This window comes from Delphinus delphis, chromosome 7, assembly GCF_949987515.2.
Source record: "Delphinus delphis chromosome 7, mDelDel1.2, whole genome shotgun sequence".
Taxonomy (NCBI): Eukaryota; Metazoa; Chordata; class Mammalia; order Artiodactyla; family Delphinidae; genus Delphinus; species Delphinus delphis.
The window spans coordinates 100,326,597-100,344,245 of record NC_082689.1 but is presented as its reverse complement, the minus strand read 5'-3'; the positions used below and the strand labels follow the sequence as shown (position 1 = coordinate 100,344,245).

The window sequence follows — 17,649 nt, the reverse complement described above, 5'->3', positions numbered from 1 at the left end:
AGATTACAACAATGGCTTTTCACTTTCTATTCAATATCCTGGATATAATTCATCGGGATAAGGCTCCTGGGGCATTTATAAAGGATTATCAGGTGCCCAGAGCATCTCTAAAAGCTATTGTCAGGATAATATTCTAATAACCATTCTAAGATCTATTTGGCTCCAGATTTTTGCTTTTTCTTTATGTTTTCTTAACTTTTACTTTTTGCCTTTACCTTTTTATCTTTACTTTTTGAACATTTTTGCTTATTTAATTTTCACTGTGCTTTTGCCTATAGGAACTATTATCCCCACTTTAGATGAAGAAACCAAGCCTCAGAAGACTTTAAAAAATTGCTGCAAGACTCTGGTTTGTCTCTGTTTAAGGACTTTTCCTATTTCAATATGTCATACTGTAACACATCATTTGAAAGATAACAGGTTTAAATATCTATTTTTGAATATCATATGGTAGATGAGTTCAGTTGTCTCCAACATTGTCCGATAAAATTAAGATTATATCCAAGGGGGAGAACCTTCAAGATGGTGGAGGAGTAGGAAGTGAAGATCACCTTCCTCCCCACAAATACATCAAAAATACATCTACTGTCACAAAGAAAGAAAACTACAGGCCAATATCACTGATGAACATAGATGCAAAAATCCTCAACAAAATACTAGCAAACAGAATCCAACAGCACATTAAAAGGATCATACACCATGATCAAGTGGGGTTTACCCCAGGAATGAAAGGATTCTTCAATATATGCAAATCAATCAATGTGATACACCATATTAACAATTGAAGGAGAAAAACCATATGATTATCTCAATACATGCAGAGACAGTCTTCGACAAAATTCACACCCATTTATGATAAAAACCCTCCAGAAAGTAGGCATAGAGGAAACTTACCTCAACATAATAAAGGCCATATATGACAAACCCACAGCCAACATCGTCCTCAATGGTGAAAAACAAACCATTTCCACTAAGATCAGGAACAAGACGAGGTTGCCCACTCTCACCACTATTATTCAACATAGTTTTGGAAGTTGTAGCCACAGCAGTTGGAGAAGAAAAAGAAATAAAAGGAAGCCAAATCGGAAAAGAAGTAAAGCTGTCACTGTTTGCAGATGACATGATACTATACATAGAGAATCCTAAAGATGCTACCAGAAAACTACTAGAGCTAATCAATAAATCTGGTAAAGTAGCAGGATACAAAATTGATGCACAGAAATCTCTGGCATTCCTATACACTAATGATGAAAAATCTGAAAGTGAAATTAAGAAAGCACTCCCATTTACCATTGAAACAAAAAGAATAAAATACCTAGGAATAAACCTACCTAAGGAGACAAAAGACCTGTATGCAGAAAATTATAAGACACTGATGAAAGAAATTAAAGATGATACAAACAGATGGAGAGATATACCACGTTCTTGGATTGGAAGAATCAACATTGTGAAAATGACTCTACTACCCAAAGCAATCTACAGATTCAATGCAATCCCTATCAAATGATCAGTGGCATTTTTCACAGAACTAGAAAAAAAATTTCACAATTTGTATGGAAACACAAAAGACCCCGAATAGCCAAACCAATCTTGAGAAAGAAAATCGGAGCTGGAGGAATCAGGCTCCCTGACTTCAAATGTAAATTGATACAGCCACTATGGAGAACAGTGCGGAGGTTCCTTAAAAAACTAAAAATAGAACTACCATATGACCCAGCAATCCCACTACTGGGCACATACCTGGAGAAAACCATAATTCAAAAAGAGTCATGTACCACAATGTTTACTGCAACACTATTTACAGTAGCCAGCATATGGAAGCAACCTAAATGTCCATCAATAGATGAATGGGTAAAGGAGATGTGGCACATATATACAATGGAATATTACTCAGCCATGAAAAGAAACGAAATTGAGTTATTTGTAATGAGGTGGATGGACCTAGAGTCTGTCATAGAGAGTGAAGTAAGTCAGAAAGAGAAAAACAAATACTGTATGCTAACACGTATATATAGAATCTAAAAAAAAAAAAAAAAGTGGTTCTGAAGAACCTAGGGGCAGGACAGGAGTACAGACGCAGACACAGAGAATGGACTTGAGGACATGGGGAGGGGGAAAGGTAAGCTGGGATGAAGTGAGAGAGTGGCATGGATGTATATACACTACCAAATGTAAACTGGATAGCTAGTGGGAAGCAGCCGCATAGCACAGGAGATCAGCTCAGTGCTTTGTGACCACCTAGAGGAGTGGGATAGGGAGGGTGGGAGGGAGACACAAGAGGGAGGGGATATGGGGATATATGTATAGCTGATTCACTTTGTTATAAAGCAGAAAGTAACACACCATTGTAAAGCAAATATACTCCAATAAAGATGTTAAAAAAAAATTATATCCAGGGCCTCACATGTGATCATTCATCCCAGCTAGACATTTTCCACACACAAAAAAAATAACCATGCAACAACTCACATGCGTGATGGACATTGGGAAGGACAAGTCTGTATAGATCAGAGAAAAATCTATGCACACCCTGAGGAAAAGAACTGAAATGAAACCTCTACTGATTGTGGATCAAGTGGGCCCTCCTTAGTATATCAAATAAATATAATAGTTTATCTCATTATGCTAACCGAACTATTTTGAGTTTTAATTGGATCCAGACAGTGTGCTAATTGCTGGGGTGACTCAAACATAAATATGACACAAGTCCTATTCCTCAGGGTTTACTGTCTCTTGGAACCGAGCTGCTCTAAGAGTCATGTTGGGAGACTACACCCAGTTGGGAAGTGATGGCCACTGGTCCACAATGTGATAAGTTGAGCTGAGGGTAAGCATTTGATGCTTTCGTAGCAATTTGACAGTGCCGCCAGATCCAAATGCATGATAAGTGGCCTAATTTAACTGAGCAGATGAACCCATGGGTGAGCCAGCAACAGACTATACGCAGAAGAACCTCATTACATGATGTTGTGATTCAACCTTAGTCTTTCCAGTATACCCCAGATGTACTTAAAATCCAAAATATATTTTTTGATGAAAAGATAACTGATTTATATCCTACAGAATAAATTTTGAAATTAGCCAGTGGTAAAGAGTTGAAGATAAAGTTTAAAAATACAGTATCACTTTATTCATTTTGTATAAAAGCTTAAAATGAACATCCTGAGATTGTTAAAATGCTTTAAAATCTCCTTGCATTACCATCATCCTTATTTTGGAGACTGATTTCTTCTCTCCAATATTATTAAAAAAAAAAATAGAGACAGTCTAAACATACATTATCCCCTAAGAGTGGTGCCGTTGTCAATCTAACCTAGATTAGTTAACAAGAAGGAAGCAAGTTCATTTCCTACATTAAAACCTGTGAATATTGATATGCCAGTTCCTGTTCAAAACCTGAGAATTGGCATTTAATGTGAATAATCACTATTTTTCTCAATATTTGTTTAATTCTCATTTAGCAATAACAGAAAGTTATGAATATAATAGCAATCCTATTAGTCGCCTGTATATCCACTCTCAAAGTAATATATGAAATTTCTCTTTTATTCCAATGTTATGTTGGTACTTATTATATATTTTTGCAATGTAATTTTAAAACAGTTAATTATAATGAGCTAAATTTGGGGGCTGTATTTGTAATATTTACTTATTTTATTTTTCTAATAATTGATTTTATTGTATTTTTCAAAAACATTGATTTGTGCCAAATAGGAAATACATACAAAGTATTAAATTTTAAAACAGTGGTCTTTCATAATAGTTTTAGAAGCACTGTCTTAGAGGAGATTAGACATGTTATAATTATAATCAAGGAAGAAATTTCTATATGAGAGAATCAACCTATGGGGTTTAGAGGAAGATGATGCTGGCAGGAAAAAGAACTTTGCACCTGGGAATCAAGTTTCCAGTGGGACAAAATGGGGGCTGTCAGATTGGGGAGAGGGTTCCAGGTAGAGAAAGTAGTGTTGGCAAAGGCACAGAGTCAAAAGAGCTTTTGAGCCTTACGAAGAATATCAAGCAGTTCAATACCCCTGAAACATAATGTTAAGTAGAAAAGCAGGATAGAGGCCAAGCTTGATTCTGAGAGGTCTGGAATTCAAAGGGAGGAGTTTGGAATTTATTCAATTGGCAAAGGGGTTCCTCTGATGGTTTTTGAGAAGTGTGTTTACAGTTTTTAGCTGGGCCTTATAAAGTTGTATTTGGCAGGAGACTGCTGGAGGCTTGGAGACCCATGAAACTAAGTGAGGAGTTTGGTATTAACATATATACACTGCTACATATAAAACAGATAATCAACAAGGACCTACTGTATAGCACAGGGAACTCTACCCAATATTCTGTAATAACCTATATGGGAAAAGAATCTGAAAAAGAATGGATATATGTATATGTATAACTAAATCACTTTGCTGTATACCCAACACAACATTTTAAATCAACTATACTCCAATATAAAATTAAAAATTAAAAAAAGAAAAAGTAGTTATAAAATCACATAAACATACATATTTATCGAAAAATTCAGGAAAAAATGAATAAGCAAAAAGAAAAAAAATATATCAGGTCAAAATCCAGCCATCTGGAAACACTCACTGGTATACAGTAGAGACAGTGTGAATCACATACCATCAACTCTGTTTTAAAGACACCTTTGTTTACTTTTTATACCATAAACATGTAAATATGCTTATACATTATTTTAGTGACTGCATAAGTTACCATTATATGGATGTCCTTGGGGTAGATGACATGACTGCAATATTCAACATGAAAGGATTAGTCACAGTGCGATCTGTACCCATGAGATTGTCAAAGAGGTAGTTAATGCATGTGTTAAAGATGTGGAATGGCATCTCAGAGTGAAACACTGGGAGAAGGGAGGCTTTATACTTCAACATAGTGATTAAAGCAGGCTCCACCCCTTATCAGCTGTGGTTTTGGATAAGTGTTTTGCTTTAGCCTCAGTTGTCTGGGGTTCCTCATTATAACTTACATGCTATCTACGAAATATGTCCATAAAGCATCCAGCACAAAGCCTAGCGTAGAAGGCACTCAATTAATATTAGATTTTTCTTTGATGATTGATAGGTCCTCAAATGTACGTGGGGAGATGAATAATGTTAAAGAAGATGGATTTCTGAGTTTCAAGGTGACATAACTACGAAGAAGGTGCTATAAAAATGGAGATTTCAAGGATCTGAGCAGATTTGGTGGAAGGCAGTTGTTACGCTAACCATGAACACGAGCACCCATCCAAGGCTGCATTGACATTCACAGATATCTTGTTTGAGAAGCAGCATAATGAATGACATTGCTACACTTCAGCCTACACGTGTCAGGGCCATCTAGATGCCCTCCTTCTCCTTGACCAGTAATGTATTAAATGCTCCTATGGTGACCTCCAAGAACTAAATGAAGCTTCCAAATGAGCTTAGTTTAGACTCCTTCAAGCCACTTATATACTATAGAAACCTGGTGAGACATGTCATGAGAATAAATAAGAAGCTCACATTTTACATTTAGATATAATCTGTGACAATGAAGCCAGGGTTACACATTGTATTTATAGTCCCCACTGTATTATCTGGCTTTGTGAGGAATACGTAAATAGGCCAAGTACCTAGTGATTGCCAGAAAGGTGATCTGGATTGGATAGAGGAAAAAATGAGCACAAATCTATTCCCCTGCTGGAAAAGCAACCCAGTGCACACAACCTACTGACAGTGAGTCAATTCTTTCAGTGGTATTTATAAAGACCACATGGCTCTAAGAGCTTAGATATTGTTTAATTCTGTGTAAAGGTTGTTTTATGTCAAGTTCTTTTATAAATATATTTGATCTTAGGTTTTATTTATAGTATGATAATACACTGCAGCTTTGTCCCAGGATATATTTTCAAAATCAGCTTTACCAATGATTGGTAAAGAAATTATGAAAAAAAATGATTAAAATGATTAACTCCAAATAATTTTATTTTGATATCTTGTGGAGCATTAGAGTAGAATGTGCGCCCTAGATATTGAAATGTGGCTTAATTTAGTATGCAGTTCTGTGCTTAAACACCGCTCCAGTCTTTTGATACTTCGATACCAACGTGTCAGTTACACACAGAAGTAAATGCCTCTTTAAATAGTTCAAGCTAACCTGAGAAGGGGGACGAGATCCATGATTTTTTTGTTGCTTCCCAAAGTCAAAAACTGCACAAATTTCTATAGTTTGGTCAAAATCATGATGAATAAAACAGAATATTATTCAGCATTTCAAATCTAATGACTCAAAGTTTTTTGGTCATCTCCTTCAATAGAAAATACTTGCTAGCAAGTAGAAAGATGACTTATAAAATTACAATGGCACATTAGGAGAATGAGTTGTGGGAGATTCATTACGTATTAGAGCAAGGCTACGTAATTCCATACCTTTTTTTAAATTTAGTAATAGTACTCATCTGAAATAAATCATAGTGTACCTCTGAAATAATCATAGTGCAAAGGCAACAATAAGGCAAGACCCAAACTTATGAACAATTCAAAATGAAAATATACAAATAGACTAATAAAACTGCTATCTTGTTTTCTCTATTTGTAACATCATCACCATGATAATACTTACCTTGCAACCAATTTCAACTGAAACCTGAGTTTACAGAAAAATAAAACTGAACTTCTGTTAAATGATTTCATTCATTTATTAAAAAAAAACAAATCTTAAGTGCTTGCTGCTCTCCAGAAACTGTATCAGTGCTAGGTAAACAAGTATGATTTGCCTCCTGCCCTCATGAATTAAGTTACATTCTTTTTATAGCTTCCATAAATAAACATTTAATTTGCAGGCATAAATGTATTTAATTAGGATATTACAGAATAAAGAATGGACTGTAAGTAAGACGTTATTCATTAGATACAAAGGCAAAGCTCTTCTTAGCTATCATACATGTAACCTACTCTAGGCCTTGAAAACAAGCAAAGATATTATGTCTAAATAAAATGAAGGGCAAAGATTAACAGCTATCTAACCAAGGTGATTAGTATGGTCAGGCAAATTGTAATATTCCAGAAATGAAAACCTGACTTCCTTTTCACCAACACATTTCTTATAACTGGATTACCCAATAACTCCCCCTACCACCTCCCACAAAGACAAGCCAAAGTCCATGGAGCCACTCAGTGGTTTTGATTGATTGATTGATTGACTGATTGTATTTGTAATTTAAATTCTTTTTAAAACTTTTTGAAAATAGCAAAATCAGAAATAACCTAAGGAAAGCTGAGGTGATTTCTTTGCCAAGCCACAAAAAGCAAAAGTGCAATGTGTTCCCATGCCCCTTCTGTCATTTCAACTTTGTAGAGTCAACTTTGTAGACTCTCAGACTGGAGAGTCTCCCTAGTTCGTGGCATTTAAACTTAAAAAGAAAAGCCACAAAGAGAGAGAAGAAAATTAATCTGATTGCCAAATCTGAATCACTTATATGTACGCTCCCAAAATCTATACTTCTACACCAAGGAGAATTACCCAGAGAAATGCTAGAGACGTAATATGTGTTTGCAGTCACATAACTAATGATTCATGAGGGAAGAGCAGATACAGAGCAGTCAATCTAATGTTTGGGGGATAATTTTATTGATGAACTACCTTAGGAATTAGTTTTCTCTCACATGAGCCAAGGTATAAATTTCTGATTAAATGGTATCTGTAATCATTGAAGCATAATGTCAATTAAAATAACCACTGGTGGTCAACCAGTGGTCAACAAAACCACTATTTAATTTTAATTATACAGAACTTGAAATAAATGTAACATATAAGAATGTATACACATACCATTGATCCATCGAGCTTCTGGATCATGAAGCACAAATTCTTTCCTGAAGAGGTCTTCTAAGGACAATCTGGTTTCTGATGAATTTGTGAGTTCATCTAAAATAAAGTAAATTTTAGGTTAGACACATTCTCCAAAGAAGACATACAGATGGCCAAGAGGCATATGAAAAGATGTTCAACATCGCTAATCATTAGAGAAATACAAATCAAGACTACAGTGAGATATCACCTCACACCAGTCAAAATGGCTATCATCAAAAAATCCACAAACAATAAATGCTGGAGATTGTGTGGAGACAAGGGAACCCTCCTACACTGTTGGTGGGAATGTAAATTGGTACAGCCACTATGGAGAACAGTAAGGAGGTTCCTTAAAAAACTAAAAATAGAGCTACCATATGACTCTGCAATCCCACTCTTGGGCATATATCCGGAGAAAAACATAGTCTGAAAGAATACATGCAGCCCAATGTTCACTGCAGCACTGTTTACAATAGCAACCTAAATGTCCATCGATAGAAGAACAGATAAAGGAGATGTGGTACATATATACAATGGAATATTACTCAGCCATTAAAAAGAATGAAATAATGCCATTTGCAGCAACATGGAAGGACCTAGAGATTGTCATACTGAGTGAAGTCAGACAGAGAAAGAGAAATATCGTATGATACCCCTTATATGTGGAATCTAAAAAGAAATGATACAAATGAATTTATTTACAAAACAGACTTAGAGAATGAACTTCTGGTTACCAGGAGGGAAGGATGGGGGAAGGGATAATTACAGAGTTTGGGATTGACATGTACACAATGCTGTATTTTAAATGGATAACCAAGAAGGACCTACTGTATAGCACAGGGAACTCTGCTCAATTTTATGTGGCAGTCTGGATGGGAACAGAGTTTGGGGGAGAATGGATACATGTATAGGTATGGCTGAGTCCCTCTAGTGTACACCTGAAACTATCATCAACATTGTTAATTGGCTATACTCCAACATAAAATTAAAAGTTTTAAAATGTCTTAAAAAAAACTAATGAATTACACTATCTGGACTACTTTGCTTTAAAAATGTTAACTAGATGACAATATAAAGTGGAAATTTTAATGGTTTTTGGCATTAGAAGTTTGTCTGTTCCATGATACTTTTCAACCCATTAAATTATTTTCAATATTAAAATTGTCTTGAGCTACCACAAATTTAAGAGATCAATCCCTTGTTATGTACTGATATATAATATGAAAGCAGTTAATAGTTTCTATTGTGCATTGTGCCCCAACGCACACATTTTCACTGTTTAACCATAATCCAGCCCAATACTTTCCAAAATCACTTCAACATATTCTCTCTAATGATAAATTTACAGTTTTGTTGTAAACACCAAAGATGAAGAGGTAAAGGTCCCAAACAAATATGATCAATAAAACTTCCCAACTTGAAAGGAAGTTCACCAAATAAACAGAATAAATACCAAAATTCCACAAATAAACCCAACAAATACTAAGTGGACTTAGGAGTTAAATGTAAAAACTCAATATAATGCCAGAATATGAATGAAAAGCACATGTTTATATTAGTCCCTGACACATAAACTAGGTGTACTTCCTTTTCAAATCCCCAAATGTAAGAAATAGAAGGACAACACAGCTTAGATACCAAAATTAAGCATAGCAAACATACTTTTAGACAAAAGAGGCTACAGACAAGTTTGTGATATTTCATTTTCTTTGCAAAATAATATGATTGTTTATTTACTATATAAAATCATCTTTGTGACCTTTCAGCTGTGACCTTAACTCTGGTTGAAAATAAAATGTCAACAATATATGCTAACCTCATTAGATATTGTTTTTTAAAAGTTCAGTACTTATTGTAGCAAGAGCTTTGTTTCTTCCAGCTGAAAAGCTGGGGCAAAGAATCAATAACTTCAAATGCAGTTTCTTTCAACATGAATCAGCCATGTAGTTAACCCACAAAATAATTGTTCAGAAACAACTGAAAAAAATATAACAGATGGAACTAGTGAGAATTGTTTGACCCAAGCCTAGTATAAGACGTGATTATATATAGATATGCAAAACAAAATGCTCCATTTGACAGTCTGACACAACAAAATTTAAATTTACCTTATTCATTCAACAAATACTAGGGCTCTTAATTTTCAAGGTGTTAAGTGAAGTATTGTAAGGTGCAGAAGACATATCTATGTCCTGCCCCGAGGGGTTCACACAAAGCAAGAAAGAATACGATGGATGTCAGAATGAGGATACAGAGTACTGTATGAGCTCAGACAAAGGAAGGAAAATATCTTGCAAAAACAATCAGAAAAGCCTTCAGTGAAAAATATAATGAAAAATATAATGACCAAATATCATGCATTGCTGGTGGGAATGAAAAATGGTACAGATACTTGGAAGAAAGGTTAGCAGTTTCTTACAAAACTAAACATGTAATCTAACAATTGTGCTCCCTGGTATTTACCCAAATGAGCTGAAAACTTACAGCCACACAAAAATCTGCACATGGATGTTTATAGTAGCTTTATATATAACTGCCAAAATTTGGAAGCAACCAAGATGTCTGTCCTTCAGTAGGTGAGTGGATAAACTGTGGTCCAGATATTGTGATACTATGAAGTGATAAAAAGAAACGAGCTATCAACCATGAAGAGACATGGAGGAACCTTAAATTATTAAGTGAAAGAAGCCAGTTTGAAAAGACTCCATACTGTATGATTCCAGCTATGTAACATGCTGGAAAATGTAAACAATGGAGACTCTAAAGGTACTAGTAGTTAGAATGGTAGATACATGTCATTAAACTTTTGTCCAAATTCATAGGATGTACAACAGCAAGAGTGAACCCTAAAGTAAAATCTGAACTTTGGGTGATAATGATGTGTCAATATAGGTTCATCAGTTGTAGTAAACATATCACATGTGGGATGTTGACAATGGGGGAGGTTTTACCCATGTGAAGGTAAGGGTAAATGGAAAATCCCTGTACCTTCTGTTCAATTTTTCTGTGAACATAAAATTTCTCTTGAAAATAAAATCTATTCATTTTTATTTTTAAAAGTTAAATGACCTGGGCCTTACAGGTTTCAAAAGACAGAGAAAGGGAATGGCATGGACAAGTGAAGGAATGAGAGCATTTTAGAAAAAAGAATGACTGCTTTTTGTTTGACACAGCAAAAAAGCTTTGATGCTAGAATTAATTTTCTGTCAGAGTAGTTTGGGATTTTAATCAGATGAGCTAACTTTATCAGGATTTCAGAAATATATTTATTCTATGAGATATCTCAATAAGACCAGATTTTGGTATAGACAAGTTTCACAATTTAAAGTTTCCTGAGATTATATAAAGGCACCCTAATTTGTCCAATACAATCCCTTTAATTCTTAGATGATTACACTTTACCATCTCTCTTTGATATGCATTTATTTAGTTGATCCAATGAAATTTATATAGGTAAAGGTAGGAGGTAGGAGTCTAACTTTCAGTGGAAAGTAGATTATGATAGCACAATCTATTAAATAAATGATCCTTATCAACTGAATTGAAAAATTTACTATATTTTTGCTCCTAGGTAAATTCCACATATTTTGTTTACTGTATTTTTTGGGCATATGTAAAACAAACAAACAAAAAAACACCTTGTAAGGCAAATGCAGCATACCATACAATCTTTTTTTCATATACTTTTTTGAAATATTATTTTGGCAATTCTCAAACATCTGTTCTTTCATATGAGCTTAAAAATCATATTAAAATCCACCAGAATGGGAATCTTATTAAAATAGCATTATACATACACAGTGAATTGGAAAACTTTAAACTTTAGGTACATTAATTGTGTTTCATCTTCTATTTTTCATATAGATCCTTCACATTTCCTATTATATTTACTAGTAAGTATATATGGTTTGTTATTGTGAACAGAATATTTCCCATTGTTATTCTAAATGAATTAATACACACACACAGAGTTAATAATTATATTATTCACCATATCACATTTTCTTTAAAATGCCAATGGAAATTAAATCTTTTATTTTTCTACATATTCAATTCTATCATCTGGAAATACATTTTCTCTTTTTCCTAAAGTTTAAATTTATATGTATATATATTTATATGTATATCTGTGCATGTATATATATGCATTTATATGTATATATATACATTTATATGTGTATATACACACACACATAATATATATATAAAATTTTCAAGTATTGCCGATTCACACGCAGTTGTAAGAAATAATACAGAAAGACAAATCCTTTATACACTTCCTCCAGTTTCCATCAATAACATATATCTTGCATAAACAATATCTGAAAAAGAAATTGACATTGATACCCTCCACCAACTTTATTCAGACTTCACCAGTTCTGCATGTATTCAGTTGTGTACATGTGAGTATATGTGGCTGTCTTTAGTTCTATGCAATTATATCAAATATGATGAGTACCAGTAAGGCAGAGAACAGTTCCATCACCAGAATCTCCTGTGTTGCCCTTTTATTGCCATAACCTCCCTCTGCAACCTTTGGCAACCACTGATCTATTTCCCATCTTTATGATTTTGTAATTTCAAGAGTGCTATGTAAATGGAATCATGCATTATGTAATATTTTGAGATTGGCAGAGATCCATCTTAGTTGTTGAGTGTATCAATTCTCTGTTCCTTTTTGTTGCTTGGTACTATTCCAGGGCATGAATGTATCAGTTTGTTAAACTATCCATCTGTTGAAGGAAATCTGGGTTATCATTTGTAGCTTGGGGTTATTATGAATAAAGCTGCTATGAACATTAATTATAGGTTTTTATGTGAACATAAATGTTCCTTTCTTTGGGATAAATGCCAAAATATGCAATTGCTGGGTCACACGGTGCACATTTAGTTTTGTAAGAAAAAATCGGATGCTTTTCTAGAGTAGTTGTACCATTTTACATTCTCACCAGCAATGTAGAAATGACCTAGTTTTTCTGTGTTCTTGCAAGAATTTGGTGTTTTTTTTAAAAAAAATAAGCCATTCTGATATATGTGTAATGATATGCCGTTGTGGTTTTAATTTGCATTACCCTAATAGCTAATGAACATCTGTTAATGTGCTTATTTGCGATGTTTATATCCTCTTAAGTGAAATGTCTGTTCATGTCATTTGCCCATTTTCTAATTGGATTGTTTTGTTTCTGTGACTGTTGAGTTTAGAGGTTTTTATTCTAGATGTAAATCATTTGTTGATATGTCAACTTCGGATTTCCTCCAGCCCTCTACTTTATCTTTTCATCCTTTTAAAAAGGACTTCTGCAGAGGAAAAGTTTTTTAATTTTGATGAGATCCACTTTATCATTTTTTCCTTTTATAAATCACACTTTTATTGTCAAGACTAAGAATGCTTCAACTAATCCTGAAGATTTTCTCCTATCTTTTTTCCTAAAAGGATAATAGTTTTATATTTTACATATAAGTCCCGGAATCATCTTGAGTTACTTTTTGTCTATCATGTCAGGATTAATTAGAGGTTCATATTTTATTTTTGTTTTTTTGCATATTGGATGACCAATTGCTCCAGCACCATTAAAAAGCATTTATTTCATTTTAGTGAATTATTTCATTAGCTCGAGTGTCAAAACAATGTTGAATAATAATGATGAAATAACAATCCTGCTGTCTTCTTTTATTATGGCAGCATCTTTAATATTTCATTATTTAATAAGATGTTTTTTCTTGATTTTTGGAAAGGAATCTGTATCATGCTTAAGTAATTTGTTTTTATTCCTGTCACTTCGAATTTTTATCTGAAATTATAACTATGTCATGATACACTTCCAGCCTTTTATATAAACATAATTTTCTCCTTTAATGTGTTGATATAAAAGTTTTATAAATGAAATTTCCTATTTCCAACCACCCTCTATTTCTATAACAAAATCCAACTGGTCATGGCAAATTATTATTACTTTTCTACTGCTAGATTAATATGTTAAATGTTTATTTAAATGTTCAGATTTTTTTAATGAATTAAACTAATGGTCCATTATTTTTTTTCATTTTGTATTATACTGATCAGTTAACATTTTAATAATTTTAGTAAATATTCTGAACTCCATTTATTTTCTATAATCTGAAATAATTCAATAATTTTAATAGTCAGGATTTTTTTAACTCCAATTGCCCTTAGAATTTATTATAAAATCAACTCATCAAAGTAATTCAAACTATTGTGATTAAATTTTAAATTTAAACAATAATCAGATAAAACTTAAGGTTTAAATTATTTGTCTTCATTCATTACTGAATGAACTGTATATACTTCATTACTTCATTCCTCTTTCTGGTTGTTTTTTTTTCCTTATTTCTTTGTCCATTTCTTTAAATTTTTCTTAGCTGCCAGGCACTACCCCTGAGGTCTCTTGAATTTTTCAGTCCTAGAAAAGAGACTTCTTCCTCTACATATGATGAATAATTAAGCTTCTGTTTTAATAGCCTTGGAGGCTGGTTTAATTATCCCCTAGCTCCTTTTATCTCCACATCTCATCATAGTCTTTTGGGGTGTTCATCCTTTGTAATCAATCATCCCTTTTCCAAATGCCCCTCCCCAAGCCCTATTGGGATATTCATTTGGAGGGGAAACTTAGGCTCAGCAAACCTAAAGATTTTGACAAAGTTCACATGGTTAGTAAGAGGCAGGACTGAAATTGGAACCTACATCTCTCTGACCTATTAAGCTCTACTGTCTCTCAAAATAAGTTTTCTTTTCTCGTTCTCTATAATATTGGGTTAATTAGTTTTTTTTTAAATGTACAATTTTATAAATGATATTTTAAGAATATTCTTATTTCCTTTTAGCCACAATAATCCTAATTGAAATTCAACTCCTCCTGTACCCTCTCCAGACTTCATTACCATCCCATTCTGCTCCAACCTGCTCATGAAGGTACCACTGCCACAGTCTTTCTATTTTCTCACATAGAGCAGTGTCACAGCATTCATGAAAAAGTGCAGCTTTTTGTTTGTTTTCTTCAAGAAATTGTCTATAAAATGTCAGCCTGAAACTCCAAATTTACCCTCTGCTCATTGTTGCACTCTATTTAGTATTAACATTAGTAGCATCACCTATCACACCTCATCAGCAAACATTTATAACCCAGCTGCAACCTGATTTCTCAGGAACTTAATTTATGTTAGAACCATCTGAAGAAATCTTATATTTCATACATTTTAATAATTTTCTCTCCATTTTGACTCTACAGCCACACTTAGCAAACAGAGAATCCTGGGCACCATTTCTTCATCCCAATCACTCACATCGAACACTGAGAAGGTAGCTTAAGAAGGAAATTGGTATTAGATTGTAAATAATTTTAAGAGATGATTCCTCATGTAAAGCTCCTTTCTTACAAATCTTCAGAGGAAGAAATTCTGAAATCAACACCTATTCCTAGTATCAACAAAATATTACTTAATTTTTTTTGGCCGCACTTCACGGCCTGTGGGATCTTAGCTCCCTGATCAGGGATCAACATGTGCCCCCAGAAGTGGAAGCTCTGAGTCTCAAACACTGGACTGTGTCTCATAGACTTTATCCTTCACAAGTAAGGTACTGGGTAACACATCATCTCTAGTTATTTTGTAACTAAATATGAGATACCTTTTGATGTGTGTGCATATGTACATATATATAAGTGTGGATACATGTGTGAAAGTCTGAAAACCTAATATATGTTGATAGTTGCTATTTCTTTTTTTTTTAATGTTTGCTGTGGGTTTGTCATATATGGCCTTTATTATGTTGAGGTAGGTTCCCTCTATGTCCACTTTCTGGAGAGTTTTTATCATAAATGGGTGTTGAATTTTGTCAAAAGCTTTTTCTGTATCTACTGAGATGATCATATGGTTTTCATTCTTCAATTTGTTAATATGGTGTATCACATTGATTCATTTGCATATATTGAAGAATCCTTGCATCCACGGGATAAATCCCACTTGATCATGGTGTATGATTCTTTTAATGTGTTGTTGGATTCTGTTTGCTAGTATTTTATTGAGGATTTTTGCATCTATATTCATCAGTGATATTGGTCTGTAATTTTCTTTTTTTGTAGTATGTTTGTCTGCTTTTGGTATCAGGGTGATGATGGCCTCATAGAATGAGGTTGGGAGTGCTCCTTTAGCTACAATTTTCTGGAAGAGTTTGAGAAGGATGGGTGTTAGCTCTTCTCTAAATGTTTGATAGAATTCACCTGTGAAGACATCTGGTCCTGGACTTTTGTGTGTGGGAAGATTTTTAATCACAGTTTCAATTTCATTACTTGTGATTGGTCTGTTCATATTTTTTATTTCTTCCTGGTTCCGTCTTGGAAGGTTACACCTTTCTAAGAATTTGTCCATTTCTGTTGTAACTTCTCCTTTTTCATTTCTAATTTTATTGATTTGAGTCCTCTCCCTCTTTTTCTTGATGAGTCTGGCTAACGGGTTATCAATTTTGTTTACCTTCTCAAAGAACCAGCTTTTAGTTTTATTGATATTTGCTATTGTTTTCTTTGTTTCTATTTCATTTATTTCTGCTCTGATCTTTATGATTCCTTTCCTTCTGCTAACTTTGGGTTTTGTTTGTTCTTCTTTCTCTAGTTTTTTAGGTGGAAGGTTAGATTGTTTATTTGAGATTTTCATTATTTCTTGAGGTAGACTTGTATTGCTATAAATTTCCCTCTTAGAACTACTTTTCCTGCATCCGATAGGTTTTGGATCGTTGTGTTTTCATTGTAATTTGTCTCTAGGTACTTTCTGATTTCCTCAGTGAATCTCTTGGTTATTTACTAATGTGTTGTTTAGCCTCCATGTGTTTGTGTTTTTTAAGTTTTTTTTTTCCTGTAATTGACTTCTAATCTCATAGTGTTGTGGCCAGAAGAGATGCTTGATATGATTTCGATTTTCTTAAATTTACTGAGGCATGATTTGTGACCCAAGATGTGATCTATCCTGGAGAATGTTCTGTGTGCACTTGAGAAGAAAGTGTAATCTGCTGTTTTTGGATGGAATGTCCTAGAAATATCAATTAAATCTATCTGGTCTATTGTGTCATTTAAAGCTTGTGTTTCCTTATTAATTTTCTCTTGGGATGGTCTGTCCATTGGTGTAAGTGAGGTGTTAAAGTCCCCCACTATTATTGTGTTACTGTTGATTTCCTCTCTTATAGCTGTTAGCAGCTGCCTTATGTATTGAGGTGCTCCTACGTTGGGTGCATATATATTTATAATTGTTATATCTTCTTCTTGGATTGATCCCTTGATCATCATGTAGTGTCCTTCCTGTGTCTTGTAACATTCCTTATTTTAAAGTCTATCTTATCTGATATGAGTATTGCTACTCCAGCTTTCTTTTGATTTTCATTTGCATGGAATATCTTTTTCCATCCCCTCACTTTCAGTCTGTATGTGTCCCTAGGTCTGAAGTGGATCTCTTGTAGACAGCATATATATGGGTCTTGTTTTTGTATCCATTCAGCAAGCCTGTGTCTTTTGGTGGGAGCATTTAATCCATTCACGTTTAAGGTAATTATCGATATGTATGTTCCTATTACCATTTTCTTAATTGTTATGGGTTTGTTTTTGTAGGTCCTTTTCTTCTCTTGTGTTTCCCACTTAGAGAAGTTCCTTTAGCATTTGTTGTAGAGCTGGTTTGGTGGTGCTGAATTCTCTTAGCTTTTGCTTGTCTGTAAAGCTTTTGATTTCTCCGACGAATCTGAATGAGATCCTTGCCAGGTAGAGTAATCTTGGTTGTAGGTTCTTCCCTTTCATTACTTTAAATATA

General features: G+C 33.9%; 1 protein-coding gene across 1 annotated transcript in view; it reads right to left on the bottom strand.

Annotated features, from left to right (window-relative positions):
• Nucleotides 1–17,649, bottom strand: part of DPP10 (dipeptidyl peptidase like 10) — a 650,987-nt gene that overhangs the window by 467,801 nt on the left and 165,537 nt on the right. The window contains exon 3 of the mRNA XM_060015722.1: nt 7,822–7,917. Within this exon, the coding sequence (XP_059871705.1) occupies nt 7,822–7,917 (96 nt within the window). The remainder of the gene's footprint in view (nt 1–7,821; nt 7,918–17,649) is intronic.